Consider the following 21,144-nt stretch of genomic DNA (forward strand, 5'->3'; position numbering starts at 1 on the left):
GAGGGGAGAGATAGAGTGGATAGGTGAAGGAGCAGGAGCACTGTCGTGGACAGGTAAGGAAGAGCTAAGTTAGCTGCATGGGATTGGTTCTGCCAAACAGGATGGGGCCAGTTCACACACTTGAAAGTTGTCAAAAAAACAAACACTTTTGGACGTGATTCTTCCGGAACCTATACATTTCCTTCATAGCCATTTATAGCTATTCTAACCATGGTTCAAATCAAATCAAATCTAATTTTATTGGTCACATACACATGGTTAGCAGATGTTAATGCAAGTGTAGCGAAATGCTTGTGCTTCTAGTTCCGACCGTGCAGTAATATCTAACAAGTAACCTAACAATTTCATAACAACTACCTTATACACACAAGTGTAAAGGAATGAATAAGAATATGTACATATAAATATATGGATGGCTTGTGTGTAAGACATGTTTGGTTTGCAGTAGGCCTGTTTTACCTCCTTTTCCCTTCACTTCCTGCATAGTTAAAGCCACTTAAGCTAAGAACAGGAAATACACACTTGTTTGTGATGTATATAGAAGGCTAAGAATGAGGGGACGTTTGCATTGAAACTCCTGGTCATCATAAGTCAAGAAAGGCATGGGAATTTGCAGATGTGGAGAGGGAGAGTTTAGCAGAGGGTTAAAGTCCTTGATAACATTGAAATAAGTCTACTGTGTCTCTGAAATACTGTGTCCTATTCATTCATATTTACCCCGATAACATCAGTTATGTAAAGTAGAGACAGGAGCTCCTCAAGCTGTGCTTGAGCCCTGCTGAAACAGACCTTGAAATCGTCTCTGCCATTCTGAGAAGTTAGGGTTAGGAACTAGGCCAACTTAAACAATTTTACCATACGATGCAGGGGAGGAGACGAGATGGCTAAAGATAGTATGAAGGCTGTTGGTGAAAGAGAGTGAGTGCACCAGCAGTTTCCCTTATATACTGAACAAAAATATAAACCCAACATGTTAAGTGTTTGTCCCATGTTTCATAAGCTGAAATAAAAGATCCCAGAAATGTTCCTGATGCACAAAAAGGTTATTTCCCTCAAATGTTGTGCACAAATATGTTTACATCCCTGTTAGTAAGCATTTCTCATTTGCCAAGACAATCCATCCACCTGACAGGTGTGGCATATCAAGAAGCTGATTAAACAGCATGATCATTACTCAGGTGCACCTTGTCCTGGGGACAATAAAAGGCCACTCTAAAATGTTACACAACACAATGCCACAGATGTCTCAAGTTTTGATGGAGCCTGCAATTGCCAAGAATGTCCACCAGAGCTGTTGCCAGATATTGAATGTTAATTTCTCTACCATAAGCCACCTCCAATATTGTTTTAGAGAGTTTTGGCAGTAATCCCAACCGGCCTCACAACCCCAGACCACGTGTATGGCGTTGTGTGGGCGAGTGGTTTGCTAATGTCAACGTTGTGAACAGAGTGCCCCATGGTGGCAGTGGGGTTATGGTATGGGCAGGCATAAGCGACGGACAACAAACACAACTGCATTTTATCGATGGCAATTTGAATGCACAAAGATAGCGTGACGAGGTCCAGAGGCCCATTGTTGTGCCATTCATCCGCCACCATCACCTCATACTTCAGCATGATAATGCACAACCCCATGTCGCAAGGATCTGTACACAATTCGTGGAAGCTGAAAATGTCCCAGTTCTTCCATGGCCTGCATACTCACCAGACATGTCACCCATTGACCATGTTTGGGATGCTCTGGATCACAGAGTGTTCCAATTCCCAGTTATATCCAGAAACTTCGCACAGCTATTGAAGAGGAGTGGGACAACATTCCACAGGTCACAATAAACAGCCTGATCAACTCTATGCGAAGGAGATGTGTTGTGCTGCATGAGGCAAATGGTGGTCACACCAGATATTGACAGTTTTTTCTGATCCACGCCCCTACCTTTCTTTTAAGGGATCTGTGACCAACAGATGCCTATCTGTATTCCCAGTCATGTAAAATCCATAGATTAGGGCTTAATGAATTTATTTCAATTGACTGATTTCCTTATATGAACTGTAACTAAGTAAAATCTTAGAAATTGTTTCATGTTGCATTTATATTTTTGTTCAGTGTATAAAGTTGTTTTCTTTAGTGGGGGAGGTGAACATTATTTCCACAGAGGCTAAGCAAATGACCTTGAAAGTGGGAGCAGTGCAGAGGTGGGCTCTCCTTTGCTATGTAAATCCAGTGGTGGCTGTGGCTGTGGCCGTGGCCAGGAGCCCTGCTGTCTAAACCCCTCTGGACACAACAAAACAGAATCCATATCCAGGCTGCAGGAACACTCTAATTTAATCTGTCCTCCCAAAAACAACCTGAACTCCTGGCTGGAGCATCTAGAGATGGCTGGACATGGGACTCTCATTTCGCACTATCCAAACAAATGAGCGTTTGTGTTGTACTTTCTCCTGCATACGGTTTTGAATGGCCCCTGTGAGGCAACGGTCACTTAATGAGTGTGTGTGACATGAGGGGTCGAGTGAGGAAGGGGTTAAGCGTGCTAGAGAGTGGAAACAGAAGGGGGGGGGGGGGCAGTTGGAGTTGATAGACTCCAGATGTGTCTGGGAGATAAACTGAAGGAACGGGGAGTGTTTGTATTGCAAGCTTAACTCAATCGTGGCTCTAGGCGTTTATTGAAATGGCGAGCAAGCCCTCTCATAAGCTCATTACTTAACAGAATTCCTTATATACCAGTGGTTCTTGAATGCACATGCAGCAAACCTGACATGATTTCAATGGCTTTTTCCTTCACAAGTTCTTGAGGTTTCTCCCTGTTCCCTTCCCCCCACTTCCATTCTCACTCCTTTTCTGCTTTCCTCTTTGCATCTACCGGACGGTCCCACCCCCCCTTTCTCTCACTACTCCTCTATTCGCTGTAGTCCGCCCACTGGATGCATATTCACACATCACCCATTATTGCCCTCCTTTCCATTGATATTTTGTATGAACAGCATTGTTTGCCAGTTCGCTGGTAGAGTTGGCCCACTCCCAACCCTGAATGGAGTATTTCCAAACTACTGTATGCAAACTCATTGGAAGAGCGATAGAGGAGGTGGCCTGTTGCTGGCTTTGTTTTTGTTGGCTTTTTAAATAAGTTTATGGATTTACTACACTTTCATTATCTTTTTTGTGGGGGGGGGGGCCTTCAGTTAATTTACTGCTGAAAACTATAGAATATGAGCTGGCTGGTTTTTAGGACGAATATCTCCATACTGTTATGATAGTCCTACACAGAGGGACAGTTGTTCATGAACAAACAGCAAATTAAATCACCCTTACATTAAAAATGAATGGCCTCTACATTGGTGACGTAAAGTGAATTGTGGTCAATTCCTGAGTCTTTCCTGGTTGAAGTTGTGTATAACAGTGTTGCTACAGTTATCTCCAGTACCCCTAGCAGCAGACTGTGGAAACATATAATCAACCTAGGAAATGTTACACTTCAAATAAAAGTATAACATGGCTATTTCAGTCTTTTCATCCTTTCCCCAACTAGCGTGCAGTTGGTTCCACAGTTTAAATTAGTGCCAGTCTTGGCCAGAGCTGTGGCCATTTTCCTTCAAGACAGTTCACTCTAGAGCTCTGTGGCATGACATGGTTGAAAATACCCAGTGTTGGAAGAGGCTCCTTCTTAGTTGCACCCAACATCTGATGTGCCCATATGTACCTTCAGGTGAAGCACTATTTACCATGAGGATTTTCAATCACCTGGATGTTTTTTAATGGTATTTCTAACTGAGGGTTGTGTGTGTGGCCTCTTTTGATTGAATTTTCCAGAGTAATGATTGGCTTGTTCCTAATTTAGCATTATTATTAGGTCATTGTTGGTCATTATTGCTATGAAAGAATAGGCTGCATGCAGTGGTTAATAACTGTAGCTCTGGAATGGAGAATCAACCGACAGGGCTAAAGCAAGTGGTTTCCAGATGCACACAAGCTAACGTAGATTAGAGATCCAATCTGAGGGGAACCAGAATTTTTTTTAAAGAAAATAATCTGTGGAAGGGGCAGGAAAGCAGGAAATTAGTAGAAAAACAAGACCTCGGCAGATCCTGGTTTCCTGTTTTGGGGGGAAGGCAGGAGTAGGTTTTGGGGGCTGTGTTACAGAGCCCCCATTGTGAGCAAGTGTGTTGAGGAGTGGGGGGGTATAGGGGGGGCGTTTCACAGGGCCGATTCTACTCAATGCCGAACCCCTCAACCCCCCCATCCCCACCTGCCCCTCCCTACAGGGGAAAAGCAGCTCGTAAAAAAAAGAGAAACTGTAAAAATAAACGAGCAAGGGCCTCGGTTCTGGAGACGCCAACGAGACAGGAAATGACACGCGGCACAAAAATGGTCTCCACTGACCTCTGGTGCCAGTTAACCATTCAGTCCATTTCTCTTTTTTCTCTCTGTCTCACTCCGCACACCCAAACAAACGCTTGTTTCATACCGTGGTTTTTGATTGTGTGAACTGTGTTGTGCATCGCAGCTAGGTACAGTATAGAACATGGGAAATGGAATGTCCTTTTTCTCTACTTATAAAAAACCCTATCCCTAATCGAGTGAAACAGGAAATTCTTGATTCCAGTCTGGCGATAATAAGTGGCCGTTCCCTGGCTTCAGTCCTTCTCCCAGCATTCCCCAGGGCTATGGCCTGAACAATGTCAATAGAGCACTCCAACCCCTGCCACTGTGGGCCTGATAATGGAGCACTCCATCCCCTGCCACTGTGGGCCTGATAATGGAGCACTCCATCCCCTGCCACTGTGGGCCTGATAATGGAGCACTCCATCCCCTGCCACTTTGGGCCTGATAATGGAGCACTCCATCCCCTGCCACTGTGGGCCTGATAATGGAGCACTCCATCTCCTGCCACAGTGGGCCTGATAATGGAGCACTGCATCCCCTGACACTGTGGGCCTGATAATGGAGCACTGCATCCCCTGACACTGTGGGCCTGATAATGGAGCACTCCATCCCCTGCCACTGTGGGCCTGATAATGGAGCACTCCACAGTCTGGAGCGCTATACAGCAGTTGTCTTAATTATGACCCTCTTGCTGCCCTGTGAGCACGTTGCTCCTCTCTCCTCCTCTCATTTCCCCTCCTCTCCTTTCCTGCCTGGGCCCCAGGTGCTTGTGCCCCGTCCCATCCCAGACAGGACTGACTCTTCAGAGCAGCAATAGATGTGCCACATTGATTGGGAGAAGACTTGGAGAAACAAATATAGTCTTTAATGGCAGACCCTGGTGTCAGGCCCAGCTGAAGAACACAATGGCTCTTTTTAGACTGGCAGATGCTGTCAGGGCCCAATCATATGGGTCACATGTGGTGCAGGGGATAAAGCACTGGGCTCAGAGGGATGTTGGTTACAAATCAATTTGAGGACCAGTTATTTATTTCAAACAGTAAAAAAACATTGTAATGCTGTCTGGCCAGGGTACTACTGCCATACGTCATTTAGAAGTTAGATTTTACATTCATTTCAAATATGTTTGTGCTGCAACTATGAGGGATGATAAGTGGGAGTGTGAGAGAGTGGATAAGAGTTAGTATAAGGGAGAGAATTTACTACAGAATTTATTGTTTTTGTTGTTGAGATGCCAATGATAAGAACATACCCACCATCAAATGTCAGATTCATACAGGACCTAAGGCTGCAATTCCATGCCATTATGTTTCAAGGTGAAATACAGTACCTTGAGGATATGCATTTGAAATACCTTCAGACATTGTGTATGCTGCTCCTCTTCTCTGTTGACAGCTGCTGTCATCAGTGTGAGGGCCAGTGAGTTGTGAAGTCGTAGTCTGGGAGAGTGCTGCCTCAGAGGGCAGAGGGGAGTCATTGCCTGGGTGTGTGGCCTGCATGGGGCTGCATGGGGCAGGGGCTGCTGGCTCTGTTGACTCTGGTGCTCTCCTCCACATTCCCCAGCTCAGTGATAAGAGAGTGTATCGGAGTGCCCAACTGTTGATATTCATAGGCCTAAAGCACACATTGCTCTGCCCCTTCTGGAGATGTGAATGAAAGGGCAGATTGTGGAGAGTACAGATATGTGGGTGCATATGGAATTGATTTTATCTCAAGACTTTTGTTGACATATTGGGCATCAGATTCATCTTCTGAGAGGGGACGTGTGTTGAGGCTTAAAGGAAAACTCCACCCAAAAACTATCTTTTGGTATTTGTTTCATTAGTCCATTGTTAATATAGTCCCAAAATGTTTTGCATGTCAGTAATCAAGTTTTCAAGATATATAACTTTCAAAATACATAAATACGTGATGATGCATTTTGCATCATATGATGCTGCGTTTTAAATGCATCATACCGGCTCTATTTTGAAAGTTATATATCTTGAAAACTTGATTACTGACATGCAAAACATTTTGGAACTATATTAACAATGGACTAATGAAACAAATACCAACAGATACTTTTTGGGTGGAGTTTTCCTTTAAGAGGACCCAAGTACTTGACTGCCTGTGTGTCTGTGTGGTACAGAGTGTGTGTCTGTGTGGTACAGAGTGTGTGTCTGTGTGGTACAGAGAGTGTGTCTGTGTGGTACAGAGAGTGTGTCTGTGTGGTACAGAGTGTGTGTCTGTGTTGTACAGAGTGTGTGTCTGTGTGGTACAGAGTGAGTGTCTGTGTGGTACAGAGTGTGTGTCTATGAGGTACAGAGTGTGCGCCTATGAGGTACAGAGTGTGCGTCTGTGTGGTACAGAGTGTGCGTCTATGTGGTACAGAGTGTGTGCCTATGTGGTACAGAGAGTGTGTCTATGTGGTACAGAGTGTGTGTCTGTGTGGTACAGAGTGTGTGTCTGTGTGGTACAGAGTGTGTGTCTGTGTGGTACAGAGTGTGCGTCTATGTGGTACAGAGTGTGTGCCTATGAGGTACAGAGTGTGTGTCTGTGTGGTACAGAGTGTGTGTCTTTAGCACGGTAGTGTGTCTATTGTGCAGTATGTAGCACAGAGCTAATATGTCTCTATGGCACAATGTGTGCGTGTGTGGTACAGTAAGTGTGTGTCTGAGACACAGTAGTCACGATAAGGGAGGAAGTTGTGGGCAGTGCCCCGTCTTTCATCACGGTGTTAATGAGACCCGGGACACGCCAGGCCGGAAACATTATCATTGTTCTCCCCGCCCTGGTTAAGAGCTCCAGCTAGGCTTCTGACTCTCTCACTCACTCACTCACTCACTCACTCACTCACTCACTCACTCACTCACTCACTCACTCACTCACTCACTCACTCACTCACTCACTCACTCACTCACTCACTCACTCACTCACTCACTCACTCACTCACTCACTCACTCACTCACTCACTCTCTCTCACACACACAGACCAACACGTTGTAATTTTCACTCTCATTCACTGTTTTCTCAATGCAAGGGATGTCTTGCCCTCTCTCTCTCTCTCTCTCTACACATGCTGACTACTGTTTGTAGGTCAGCGTTGAAGCACATGCCAAACAGATATGACAAGTTAACATAGTTCTGTAAGCGCTTTGGTCAGGGGTAAATTCCACATCTGTAAAAAGCAGTGAAGTTGTTGCATCAGTGGGCTGGCATACTGTGCTTAAAGATCTGGTCTGCTCTGTCTAAGGCTGTCTGTCTTATTCCTTTCAGATAGACACATCTGTCTCTGGTCCACTCAGTCACAGCCAGAACAACACTCCACCAGACCAGGTCCATCATTAGGTGCTGGCTTAGATCATTCTGATATGAGTAATGACCAAAACAGATCCTGACCAGTAAAACCCCTGCCTGTATCTCACTTTGTTCTAGCCATACATCATCTCTCTCTCTCTCTCTCTCTCTCTCTCTCTCTCTCTCTCTCACTCACTCTCTCTCTCTCGTATTTACTGGAACCCATTCTCAGAATGAATCTTCCCTGATTTGGTCAAAATAGCTCATCTCTTGGACGGGGGACAAGAGTGGGAGAGGAGATGTCTGCGGTTTGAGGTGGCTCTCATTTTATTAAATGGTGTGAGGCGGTGCGGTTAGGAAAATAGATCTGAGATAATGCATTGTGGGATAGTGGAACAGAAAGACCCTGAAGGTTCTGGCTACCACAATGGCATGCTGGGAAGGATTGGAATGGGGGGGGGGGGTTAATGTCTGGGAGCTTCTGTAAGGAAATCCTCCTCTGTGACTGTTCCTTTGGGAGCAACTGTTTTTCATGCTGTAGAAGGATCACATTGCCCCCACACGTCAGCCTTGTCCTGCCTGCAACCCTTTGTCTGATGACCTTCTCCAACATTGCTATTCCCACCTGACCAATAAAGAGTCTCCCTGAGTTTCAGAGGGAAGAGTGTGGGGTGAAATGTGGTGGGTAGTATGAAATTAGATCTTCAAAGCCAGTCAAAGAAATTCATATTTATGGTTTGGCAATAGCCAGAGTAACTTTATCGGGGGAAGAGTTGCTTTCAAACTATTCGATTCCTGCTATGTTTTCTTTGGTGAAGTATTTGCATCCTTGCTTGACCCAAGCCCAGGTGGCTGTTGGGGTAAGATTTCCAAACCCTCTGAATGCAGATATATCCTTCTGTGTCTGACTGGCGGGGTCATGTTTGGGGCATAGGTATCCACTCCCAGTCATTTTAAAGAAACCACTGTATTGGGGATCCAGGCTGAATATTGTGTCCAGCTATTCACCGTTCATATTTACTAACAATTTCTAATGAACCCCTGGTGATTGCCCTGCCTGTAGCCTTAGTTTGGGGATGTTATGGGCCAATGTATCAACTAGTTCTGTGCAAGGCCCTAGGTCTCTTCATTGCCATGTAGCCTAATGCAAATGTCTGTTTCATTGCCATGCAGTCTAATGTCTTATGTAAAATATATATTTCTCTCTCCCCCCAGAGACCTCAGGAGCAACCTCATCAGCACCATCATGCCTGGAGCCTTCCAAAGTTTATCTGATCTTCGGAAGCTGTAAGTGCTTATCAGCTCTGTTTTCATTATGTGAAGCTGTAAGTGCTTATCGGCTCTGTTTTCATTATGTGTGTCGTAAACAGTGATATTGCATAAAAAAACGGTTTTAGTTGCCACTGTTTCTCTATTTTTTTCGTAAGCAGCACACATAGTCATAACCTTTTATGATACAGGTCATACCATACCATATCTTCTCAGTTTTAGTGTCATCATAAAAGCCTGGCTGGCTCAGCTATATGTTGTGGATAACTGTGTTCAGTGTATATGCTGGGCTGTGCTAATCTCTGTGGGGCCTGGGATGACATGTCTGGTGCCCTGCTCTGCCGCCATGGAAACCTCAGGACCGCGCAGAGGCTCCTCACACATCATTGGATGTGACAGGGCAGCAGTTTGCAACCGCTTGTTGCTCACTCATTGTGTGTTTGGACCGTGAGGTCTGGTTACGTCGCGGTCGGCTCCGGTCCTCTGCCCTGCGCCGCATGACTCTTTTCCCCTCCCTGTACTGCTTGTGTTTTCCCTGCAAGGTCTGGGGCTTTTCAAAACAAACAGGGAGAGATAAACACACGCTCTCGGCTGGGTTGAGTCAGGGGGACAGTGGAACAAGGCCCTCTCTGACACTGTCCTTATACCATGCAGACACAGCATGCAGGGGCTACAGAGTGCTTTTGCTCCGTCTTTGGTGATAAGGCTTTACAGGAAGCTTCATGGTCTGTCGATAAGGAACATTCACAAGTCATTAGTGTTGCAAATCCTGCTGTGTTACACTCTGGCTAGCTGTATGAATGGAAATTGTGAAAGATAGGCCTACAGACCAAGATAGCCTCTTTGGATAATACTTTGTTATTGTAAACAAATGAAAATAAGAAGCAAAAGTCTATTGGCCAATGTGCTGGAGAAGGCAGTCTTTCCCAATGAAATCACAAAAACAACATGCAGTGTCAAGATAGCCCAGTCTGTACTTTCTAAACTATCTTGATAAACCTATAAGCTTAAGAAATTACCATTATTCACCGCTGTGCCCTCACTCTCTGTGTTATCTCTCCTAGTGACCTGTCCAACAACCGCATCGGCTGCTTGACTCCAGACATGTTCCAGGGACTCACCAACCTCACCAAACTGTAAGCAGGCTAAATTACTGTTCGTTAAGCATGTCACGTTGAACACATCCTAGTGTAGTATTGTGGGTACTGTACCTAGTACAGTGATTGTGATTGAGCATCTGTCTGTTTTCTGCTGTTAGGAACCTCTCTGGAAACATATTATCTACCTTGGACTCGGGGGTCTTTCAGGAGCTCCCCTCTCTTAAGCTAGTGTGAGTACAGTTCTCTGCTTTTAACAGTCATCACCTTTGTCCCTGTTTGCTCCAGACAGATGTTTGTATAAACTTAGTAAACAATATGAAAGAAATCTAGGCAATCCGATCACATTATTCTCCCTATAGGCTTAATTCAAGCAATGGATAGCCATTTGTCACATCTGACATGTTGATCCTAGAATGTACCACCAGAGAATACTGTAGATATTAACTGATGGGCAACATCAGAGGGCATCAGTGCCATTAGAGGGAAAGTGCACCCGCTCCTCAGTGTAATCTCCCATGGTGAATGGTATTGTAAAACACCCAGCTTTTTCTCACCAGGAACTTCAACTCTGACTTCCTGTCATGTGACTGTGGGCTGCGCTGGGTGCCTGGTTACTTTCACACCAGTGCAGTGCGGCTGGGGGACGAGACCGTCTGTGCCTATCCCAAGAGCCTCCATGGAAAGCCTCTGCGTGGACTGAGGGAAAGTCAGCTGAGCTGTGGTGAGTGTCTCACAGGAAATGTAATGCATATGAATGAGGTGGTTCGCCACTATCCCCCCTCAAATAGTATGAAAACTTGAGTATGTGAATGACAGAGTCATTGTTTTCTCATCATGATATTGTTTGTAGATGTCCCAAATCTATTAGGTAGGTGTACAGTATGTGAAAAATAAGAAGCTGTGAGTGACAATTAAATAAAAAAAGCAAAATACCATTGTTTTGATATCTCCAATGGTCTGCTGTCTATAATATTCCTACAGGAAAATCTAGTTCCCTTTCATCTTCTACTCAGTGGGTTTTATTTCCTCTTCTACTCAGTGGGTTGTATTTCCTCTTCTACTCAGTGGGTTTATTTCCTCTTCTGCTCAGTGGGTTGTATTTCCCCTTCTACTCAGTGGGATGTATTTCCTCTTCTACTCAGTGGGTTGTAATACCTCTTCTACTCAGTGGGTTTATTTCCTCTTCTACTCAGTGGGTTGTATTTCCTCTTCTACTCAGTGGGTTGTATTTCTTCTTCTACTCAGTGGGTTGTATTTCCTCTTCTACTCAGTGGGTTGTATTTCCTCTTCTGCTCAGTGGGTTGTATTTCCTCTTCTACTCAGTGGGTTTATTTCCTCTTCTACTCAGTGGGTTGTATTTCCTCTTCTACTCAGTGGGTGTATTTCCTCTTCTACTCAGTGGGTTGTATTTCCTCTGCTACTCAGTGGGTTGTATTTCCTCTTCTACTCAGTGGGTTTATTTCCTCTTCTACTCAGTGGGTTGTATTTCCTCTTCTACTCAGTGGGTTGTATTTCCTCTTCTACTCAGTGGGTTGTATTTCCTCTTCTACTCAGTGGGTTGTATTTCCTCTTCTACTCAATGGGTTTATTTCCTCTTCTACTCAGTGGGTTGTATTTCCTCTTCTACTCAGTGGGTTGTATTTCCTCTTCTACTCAGTGGGTTGTATTTCCTCTTCTACTCAGTGGGTTTATTTCCTCTTCCACTCAGTGGGTTGTATTTCCTCTTCCACTCAGTGGGATGTATTTCCTCTTCTACTCAATGGGTTTATTTCCACTTCTACTCAGTGGGTTTATTTCCTCTTCTACTCAGTGGGTGTATTTCCTCTTCTACTCAGTGGGTTGTATTTCCTCTTCTACTCAGTGGGTTGTATTTCCTCTTCCACTCAGTGGGATGTATTTCCTTTTCTACTCAGTGGGTTGTATTTCCTCTTCTACTCAGTGGGTTGTATTTCCCCTTCTACTCAGTAGGTGTATTTCCTCTTCCATTCAGTGGGTTTATTTCCTCTTCTACTCAGTGGGTTTATTTCCTCTTCTACTCAGTGGATTTATTTCCTCTTCTACTCAGTGGGTTGTATTTCCTCTTCTACTCAGTGGGTTTATTTCCTCTTCTACTCAGTGGGTTGTATTTCCTCTTCTACTCAGTGGGTTGTATTTCCTCTTCTACTCAGTGGGTTGTATTTCCTCTTCCACTCAGTGGGATGTATTTCCTTTTCTACTCAGTGGGTTGTATTTCCTCTTCTACTCAGTGGGTTGTATTTCCCCTTCTACTCAGTGGGTGTATTTCCTCTTCCACTCAGTGGGTTTATTTCCTCTTCTACTCAGTGGGTGTATTTCCTCTTCCACTCAGTGGGTTTATTTCCTCTTCTACTCAGTGGGTTTATTTCCTCTTCTACTCAGTGGATTTATTTCCTCTTCTACTCAGTGGGTTGTATTTCCTCTTCTACTCAGTGGGTTTATTTCCTCTTCTACTCAGTGGGTTGTATTTCCTCTTCTACTCAGTGGGTTGTATTTCCTCTTCTACTCAGTGGGTTGTATTTCCTCTTCCACTCAGTGGGATGTATTTCCTTTTCTACTCAGTGGGTTGTATTTCCTCTTCTACTCAGTGGGTTGTATTTCCCCTTCTACTCAGTGGGTGTATTTCCTCTTCCACTCAGTGGGTTTATTTCCTCTTCTACTCAGTGGGTTTATTTCCTCTTCTACTCAGTGGATTTATTTCCTCTTCTACTCAGTGGGTTGTATTTCCTCTTCTACTCAGTGGGTTTATTTCCTCTTCTACTCAGTGGGTTGTATTTCCTCTTCTACTCAGTGGGTTGTATTTCCTCTTCCACTCAGTGGGTTGTATTTCCTCTTCCACTCAGTGGGATGTATTTCCTCTTCTACTCAGTGGGTTTATTTCCTCTTCTACTCGGTGGGATGTATTTCCTCTTCTACTCAGTGGGTTGTATTTCCTCTTCTACTCAGTGGATTTATTTCCTCTTCTACTCAGTGGGTTGTATTTCCTCTTCTACTCAGTGGGTTTATTTCCTCTTCTACTCAGTGGGTTGTATTTCCTCTTCTACTCAGTGGGTTGTATTTCCTCTTCTACTCAGTGGGTTGTATTTCCTCTTCCACTCAGTGGGATGTATTTCCTTTTCTACTCAGTGGGTTGTATTTCCTCTTCTACTCAGTGGGTTGTATTTCCCCTTCTACTCAGTGGGTGTATTTCCTCTTCCACTCAGTGGGTTTATTTCCTCTTCTACTCAGTGGGTTTATTTCCTCTTCTACTCAGTGGATTTATTTCCTCTTCTACTCAGTGGGTTGTATTTCCTCTTCTACTCAGTGGGTTTATTTCCTCTTCTACTCAGTGGGTTGTATTTCCTCTTCTACTCAGTGGGTTGTATTTCCTCTTCCACTCAGTGGGTTGTATTTCCTCTTCCACTCAGTGGGATGTATTTCCTCTTCTACTCAGTGGGTTTATTTCCTCTTCTACTCGGTGGGATGTATTTCCTCTTCTACTCAGTGGGTTGTATTTCCTCTTCTACTCAGTGGATTTATTTCCTCTTCTACTCAGTGGGTTGTATTTCCTCTTCTACTCAGTGGGTTTATTTCCTCTTCTACTCAGTGGGTTGTATTTCCTCTTCTACTCAGTGGGTTGTATTTCCTCTTCTACTCAGTGGGTTGTATTTCCTCTTCTACTCAGTGGGTTGTATTTCCTCTTCTACTCAGTGGGTTTATTTCCTCTTCCACTCAGTGGGTTGTATTTCCTCTTCCACTCAGTGGGATGTATTTCCTCTTCTACTCAGTGGGTTTATTTCCTCTTCTACTCGGTGGGATGTATTTCCTCTTCTACTCAGTGGGTTGTATTTCCTCTTCTACTCAGTGGGTTGTATTTCCTCTTCTACTCAGTGGGTTTATTTTCTCTTCTACTCAGTGGGTGTATTTCCTCTTCTACTCAGTGGGTTGTATTTCATCTTCTACTCAGTGGGTTTATTTCCTCTTCTACTCAGTGGGTTGTATTTCCTCTTCTACTCAGTGCGTTTATTTCCTACTCTACTCAGTGGGTTGTATTTCCTCTTCTACTCAATGGGTTTATTTCCACTTCTACTCAGTGGGTTTATTTCCTCTTCTACTCAGTGGGTTTATTTCCTCTTCTACTCAGTGGGTTGTATTTCCTCTTCTACTCAGTGGGTTGTATTTCCTCTTCCACTCAGTGGGATGTATTTCCTTTTCTACTCAGTGGGTTGTATTTCCTCTTCTACTCAGTGGGTTGTATTTCCCCTTCTACTCAGTGGGTGTATTTCCTCTTCCACTCAGTGGGTTGTATTTCCTCTTCCACTCAGTGGGTTTATTTCCTCTTCTACTCAGTGGGTTGTATTTCCTCTTCTACTCAGTGGGTTGTATTTCCTCTTCTACTCAGTGGGTTGTATTTCCTCTTCCACTCAGTGGGATGTATTTCCTTTTCTACTCAGTGGGTTGTATTTCCTCTTCTACTCAGTGGGTTGTATTTCCCCTTCTACTCAGTGGGTGTATTTCCTCTTCCACTCAGTGGGTTTATTTCCTCTTCTACTCAGTGGGTTGTATTTCCTCTTCTACTCAGTGGATTTATTTCCTCTTCTACTCAGTGGGTTGTATTTCCTCTTCTACTCAGTGGGTTTATTTCCTCTTCTACTCAGTGGGTTGTATTTCCTCTTCTACTCAGTGGGTTGTATTTCCTCTTCTACTCAGTGGGTTGTATTTCCTCTTCCACTCAGTGGGATGTATTTCCTTTTCTACTCAGTGGGTTGTATTTCCTCTTCTACTCAGTGGGTTGTATTTCCCCTTCTACTCAGTGGGTGTATTTCCTCTTCCACTCAGTGGGTTTATTTCCTCTTCTACTCAGTGGGTTTATTTCCTCTTCTACTCAGTGGATTTATTTCCTCTTCTACTCAGTGGGTTGTATTTCCTCTTCTACTCAGTGGGTTTATTTCCTCTTCTACTCAGTGGGTTGTATTTCCTCTTCTACTCAGTGGGTTGTATTTCCTCTTCCACTCAGTGGGTTGTATTTCCTCTTCCACTCAGTGGGATGTATTTCCTCTTCTACTCAGTGGGTTTATTTCCTCTTCTACTCGGTGGGATGTATTTCCTCTTCTACTCAGTGGGTTGTATTTCCTCTTCTACTCAGTGGATTTATTTCCTCTTCTACTCAGTGGGTTGTATTTCCTCTTCTACTCAGTGGGTTTATTTCCTCTTCTACTCAGTGGGTTGTATTTCCTCTTCTACTCAGTGGGTTGTATTTCCTCTTCTACTCAGTGGGTTGTATTTCCTCTTCTACTCAGTGGGTTGTATTTCCTCTTCTACTCAGTGGGTTTATTTCCTCTTCCACTCAGTGGGTTGTATTTCCTCTTCCACTCAGTGGGATGTATTTCCTCTTCTACTCAGTGGGTTGTATTTCCTCTTCTACTCAGTGGGTTGTATTTCCTCTTCTACTCAGTGGGTTTATTTTCTCTTCTACTCAGTGGGTGTATTTCCTCTTCTACTCAGTGGGTTGTATTTCATCTTCTACTCAGTGGGTTTATTTCCTCTTCTACTCAGTGGGTTGTATTTCCTCTTCTACTCAGTGGGTTTATTTCCTACTCTACTCAGTGGGTTGTATTTCCTCTTCTACTCAATGGGTTTATTTCCACTTCTACTCAGTGGGTTTATTTCCTCTTCTACTCAGTGGGTTTATTTCCTCTTCTACTCAGTGGGTTGTATTTCCTCTTCTACTCAGTGGGTTGTATTTCCTCTTCCACTCAGTGGGATGTATTTCCTTTTCTACTCAGTGGGTTGTATTTCCTCTTCTACTCAGTGGGTTGTATTTCCCCTTCTACTCAGTGGGTGTATTTCCTCTTCCACTCAGTGGGTTGTATTTCCTCTTCCACTCAGTGGGATGTATTTCCTCTTCTACTCAGTGGGTTTATTTCCTCTTCTACTCAGTGGGTTGTATTTCCTCTTCTACTCAGTGGGTTTATTTCCTCTTCTACTCAGTGGGTTTATTTCCTCTTCTACTCAGTGGGTGTATTTCCTCTTCTACTCAGTGGGTTTATTTCCTCTTCTACTCAGTGGGTTTATTTCCTCTTCCACTCAGTGGGTTTATTTCCTCTTCTACTCAGTGGGTTTATTTCCTCTTCTACTCAGTGGGTTTATTTCCTCTTCTACTCAGTGGATTTATTTTCTCTACTCAGTGGGTTGTATTTCCTCTTCTACTCAGTTGGTTGTATTTCCTCTTCTACTCAGTGGGTTGTATTTCCTCTTCCACTCAGTGGGTTGTATTTCCAAGTGCATGTGCCTGTGTTGACAACTCCTCTGCGGTCTGCCTTTATGAACTGGGGCTGTCTGCGTCCAATATTCCTAAAAAAACGGACTCATAATGCCTTCCTCATAAGCATTAAGCTGAGGTTGAGTAATGAGAGAGCAGCAGAAATAACCAGAGTGATTTGTTATGGTCTCATCTGCCTCCCCTTCCCCTGACTGTGCTGTGTTACTTTCCTCACTCAGATGGGCCTCTGGAGCTGCACACCCTGTCTCTCCTGCCGTCCCAGCGCCAGGTGGTCTTCAAGGGGGACCGAATGCCCTTCCACTGCACTGCTGCCCTGGTGGACAAAATCACTGTGATGCACTGGCGGCACAATGGCCAGCTGGTGACCTCTGACCCTGGACAGGGCGTCAGTCTGGAGGCCAGCGTTGTGCATGACTGCACCTTCATCACCAGGTAACAGTACAGTACTGAGGGGTCCGCTCCCAGCACTCAACTTTTTCAGTTTATTGCCATCCTCAGTTGTTTTATTTTCACTTATTTATTATAAAGGTTTAAGTGAAATATGACACTGTTTGCTTAGTTTTTGCTGACAGGACATGCGGTTTAGTGTATGTATATGTGGTGATGGCAGTGAATGATGTGCTGTCTCCTCGGTGCAGTGAGCTCATCCTGTCCAACGTGCATGTGGAGGCCAGTGGTGAGTGGGAGTGTGTGGTGGCCACTGGGCGAGGCAACACTTCCCGCAGTGTGGAGATAGTGGTGCTGGAGAACAGTGCCTCCTTCTGTCCGGAGGAGAGAGTCACTAACAACCGGGGGGAGTTCAAGTAAGGAAGAAAACAATAATTCCCTTCTCCAGAAACAAAATCCACAATAAAAACAGACTTTCTGATTAAACATGCTTCCTCATTATTTCTGGGTGTTGTTCCTAGGTGGCAGAAGACCCTGGCAGGTATCACCTCCTACCAGTACTGTCTGCAGCTACACTACCCCTCCCTGTCCATGGGGGGTGGTGTGGTGCAGAAGCAGGCATCACGCTACTGTGACCGCTCAGGGAGCTGGGAGGAGGGAGACTATGACAACTGTCTCTACACTAACGACATCACACGGGTCCTACACACCTTCATCCTGGTCAGTGCCAGAGGCTGTGCTTGGGCTGTCCCAAATTAATTTTGTCCAGTACATATAAAATCAAAGTATGATGCATGTCTTATGGTAGTAATATGTAAATAGCCTGAAAGGTAAATGTGTAAAAGTAACAAAACATATGAGTTATGTTTTGTTACTAAACAAATAATGATACTCTCGCTCCCTCTTTTTCCAGATGCCCATCAATGCCTCTAATGCGGCCACTCTGGCACATCAGGTGCGTACCTACACTGTGGAGGCATCCGGTTTCACTGACACCATGGACGTGATGTACGTGGCCCAGATGATGGAGAAATTCATGGGATATATCCGACCACTGCGAGAGGTAGGGCGATGAGATCTCTATACCCTCAATGCATGTCTTTGTGGTTTTATGTTGTGTCTTTTGACTTGATTCCCTTGTTTCTTTCTGCCCCCTGTTTTTATGTGAATGCCTGTTTTTATGTGAATGCCTGTTTTTATGTGAATGCCTGTTTTTATGTGAATGCCTGTTTTTGTATGCGTCTGACTCTGTCCTCATGTCTTTACATGTGTATGTATGTGTCAGCTGTCAGAGATGCTGGTGGACATGGGCAGTAACCTGATGCAGGTGGATGATCAGATCCTAGCCGTTGCCCAGAGAGAGAAGAGAGCCTGCAGCTCCATAGTCCACTCTCTGGAGACCCTGGCCTGGCCCCAGCTACACAGCCATGCCCAGGATCTCTCCATGGTACTGTCAAAGTTGAGCATGTTTTTATGTACTAGAATTTTGATTTATTAAAGGTTGAATTATAATCAAAGTTGTTTTTTCCCCACAAAGATCTCCAGGAACATTGTGATGGAGGCCCACCTTATCCGTCCGGCCCACTTCACTGGCATGAGCTGCACAGCCTACCAACGCCGGGAGACCTTGTTAGGCAACCTGGGCATGGAGGGGGCAGAGCCCACCCACGAACAGCAGCTCCGCTTCCGCTGCACCACTGGCACCCACAACACCTCCCTAAACAACTTCCCCATGAAGGTGAGCATTGTCTCCGTCTCCCTCACCCAGACCTGAACCTAACCTCACCCACTAACAGGACTGTGGTTGTGTGTCTGTGGTACAATGGCAGACAGTGCATACGGTTGTCATTAGAGGGAGCACACCTTTGTTCGTGACCTACTGGAGATGGCGTGGAACCGCATTTAGCACAGTCATTTACAACAGCTGACATGAAAGAGGGAGAAAATTCTAAGGTTTTAGATTTTGTAATTTAGTGTTTTAACTTTCTGTCTCCTATTCCATTGAGATAATATGGCCAAATATATTTGGAAGTAGGAAAGTAAAGGATCTCCCTCCCTCCCTTCTTCTAGAATGCTGTAGCCTTGGCCTCTGTGGTTCTTCCTGCCTCTCTGTTCCCCCCGGACGCCCCGTCAGACTGTAAGCTCCAGTTTGTGGCGTTCCGTACAGGGAGGTTCTTCCCTTTCTCTGGGAACTCCAACGGTCCTGGAGAGCACGTCCGCAGACACAGTATCAACAGCCCAGTGGTCTACGTAGGCCTGGGTGAGGGAACTGGCTGTTTGGAGCAGTTATTATACTATTATTACACAATTCATCTCATTCACAGAGACGGGTCAAAACATGTCCATTTTTTTATAATAAAAAAATTGCTGGTAATGGTTATCTCCTCCTTTGTTTGGCAGACGGGTGCAGTTTGTGGAACCACTCGGAGGCTATCCTGGTGTCCCTGCGCCACTTGACCCCGGGCAGCGAGCCGGTGGCGGCCCACTGGAGCTTACAGGCACTGCTGCAGAAGCAGGGGGGGTGGAGCCAGGAGGGCTGCCAACTGGCCCACACTGACTCTGCCACCTCCACCCTGCGCTGCTCTGTGCTCAGCAACTACGCTGTGCTGCAGGTAGGGCATCCTGGGATCACTCACTCTCAGATGTACATGGTGGATGTAATGTAATGATGACTGCACTGGATGAATGTTCTCTTCTCACGATCTCAGGATTTTATACCAAGCCCCACAGCGTGGTCGTTGCATTAGTATTTTTATTTTTTTCCTAGGATGTTCCTGACTTCCCCCACTCCCCACCCATGTTAGTGAGGGTGCTCCACCCTGTGGTTTACACCTGTACTGCAATCCTCCTCCTCTGCCTCTTCACCGTCATCATCACACACATACTACACTACAGGTACTGTGTGTCTGCGCGTGCATGCGTTATTATCTGACATAACCCACTGTCTTTTCTTCTCTGCTAATGTTCAGTTTTGTTTTACTCCTGTAGTTCTATAAATATATCCAGAAAGAGCTGGCACACGTTACTCAATACCTGCTTCCACATCGCTATGGCCACAGCTGTCTACGCAGGAGGTATCACCCTGACCAGCTACCCAATGGTGTGCCAGGCAGTAAGTACCTCTCCTCTCAGACCCAGCTTATGCTCTCTACGTGTGGTGTGTGACGGCTGACCCGGTGTGATTTGTGTCAGGTGGGCATCGCTCTACACTACTCCTCCTTGTCTACTCTGCTGTGGATCGGTGTCAGCGCCAGAGTCCTCTACAAAGAGGCTGTCTGGAGGATGCCACGGCAACCAGAGGGAGAGTCTACTGTTCCACCTACTCAGCGGCCTATGCTCAGGTCAGTGATGCCATCAGGGTGAGACAGAGTCGACTTTTATATGAGAAGGTTGTGAGTCATTGTCAAACAGGTCTATGGTTGAATTGGGAGCTCATTGTGGTGCGGTATTTTAAATGACTGTATTCATGTGAACAGACACCAAAACTGTGTCATATCAAAGACCACCATTGTGTTTAGAAGCAAGGCTCTTCTGTTTTAGAAAACCTTGGAGGGAAAAACAGTAGACTAATGCTAAGCCACAAAAGAGCGGTAGAGACAGATGCAGAGAGCTGAGCCCAGAGCGGGGGAGGGGAGGAATATACGAGCGAGGGATAACAGAGGTTGAGGAGAATGTTGTAAATCTGGCCAGGGTGATGGAGGGGGCGTACTGTCCCCTCATTACTGCGCCACTCCCCTCCTCCCCATGTTCCGTTCTGCCCTAGTGCTCCCTGGCTGGGATCATGCACTGTACTGCTGACCTCTCTGACTTTCCCAAACCCCTTTGTCGACCACCACCGCATGTGGTCAGCCCTCCAATGACACCTGGCCCTTTGATAAATCACAACCCCGCTGCAGCCTACTGCCCATTGTTACACTGTATCAGCTAGCTGCCCAACAGCTCAGTTCAGCTCAGGAGATCACAGACAGCTAGCCTAGGGATCACCACAGCTGTGTGAAGTGTATGCTTGCTGAAAGAAAAAACAAAGGAGCAAAGACCCTAAATATCATATAGAATACACAGAAACTATTTGTCATACAGTGCTTGGGTTTTGGTTGTTGTTTCCAATATTATAGACTTGTATCTCTCACATGATACTTCACTCCTAAATAAGTTCACTGTTATTCACTGTTACTTCCTTTTTCATACACATTTCTTTGATCCATCTAATTTGTGTTTTTCCTGAATACAGGTTCTATCTAATAGCTGGTGGTGTTCCTCTCATCATATGTGGCATCACTGCAGCTGTCAACGTCAACAACTATGGGGACAACAACCCTTAGTGAGTGCTTCACATTTTACTATTGACCCATTGGCCCTTCACACAGTATATTTTGGTTTAGTGCTTATTCAAGAGCAAAAGTTGACATTTTTATGAGATTTTGAATACATAGAGGTGTCCTTGTTTTGCT

General features: G+C 45.0%; 1 protein-coding gene across 1 annotated transcript in view; it reads left to right on the top strand.

Moving 5' to 3' along the window:
* Positions 1–21,144, top strand: part of LOC106585607 (adhesion G protein-coupled receptor A2) — a 68,674-nt gene that overhangs the window by 42,373 nt on the left and 5,157 nt on the right. Inside the window, exons 4-19 of the mRNA XM_014172011.3 lie at positions 8,876–8,947; positions 9,994–10,065; positions 10,188–10,259; positions 10,587–10,750; positions 16,525–16,738; positions 16,945–17,109; positions 17,215–17,413; positions 17,607–17,756; positions 17,979–18,140; positions 18,231–18,431; positions 18,764–18,953; positions 19,094–19,305; positions 19,461–19,588; positions 19,682–19,805; positions 19,886–20,034; positions 20,925–21,014. Coding sequence (XP_014027486.2) covers positions 8,876–8,947; positions 9,994–10,065; positions 10,188–10,259; positions 10,587–10,750; positions 16,525–16,738; positions 16,945–17,109; positions 17,215–17,413; positions 17,607–17,756; positions 17,979–18,140; positions 18,231–18,431; positions 18,764–18,953; positions 19,094–19,305; positions 19,461–19,588; positions 19,682–19,805; positions 19,886–20,034; positions 20,925–21,014 — 2,364 coding nt within the window. The remainder of the gene's footprint in view (positions 1–8,875; positions 8,948–9,993; positions 10,066–10,187; positions 10,260–10,586; positions 10,751–16,524; positions 16,739–16,944; positions 17,110–17,214; positions 17,414–17,606; positions 17,757–17,978; positions 18,141–18,230; positions 18,432–18,763; positions 18,954–19,093; positions 19,306–19,460; positions 19,589–19,681; positions 19,806–19,885; positions 20,035–20,924; positions 21,015–21,144) is intronic.

Source organism: Salmo salar, chromosome 24 (genome assembly GCF_965601325.2).
Source record: "Salmo salar chromosome 24, fSalSal1, whole genome shotgun sequence".
Lineage (NCBI taxonomy): Eukaryota > Metazoa > Chordata > Actinopteri > Salmoniformes > Salmonidae > Salmo > Salmo salar.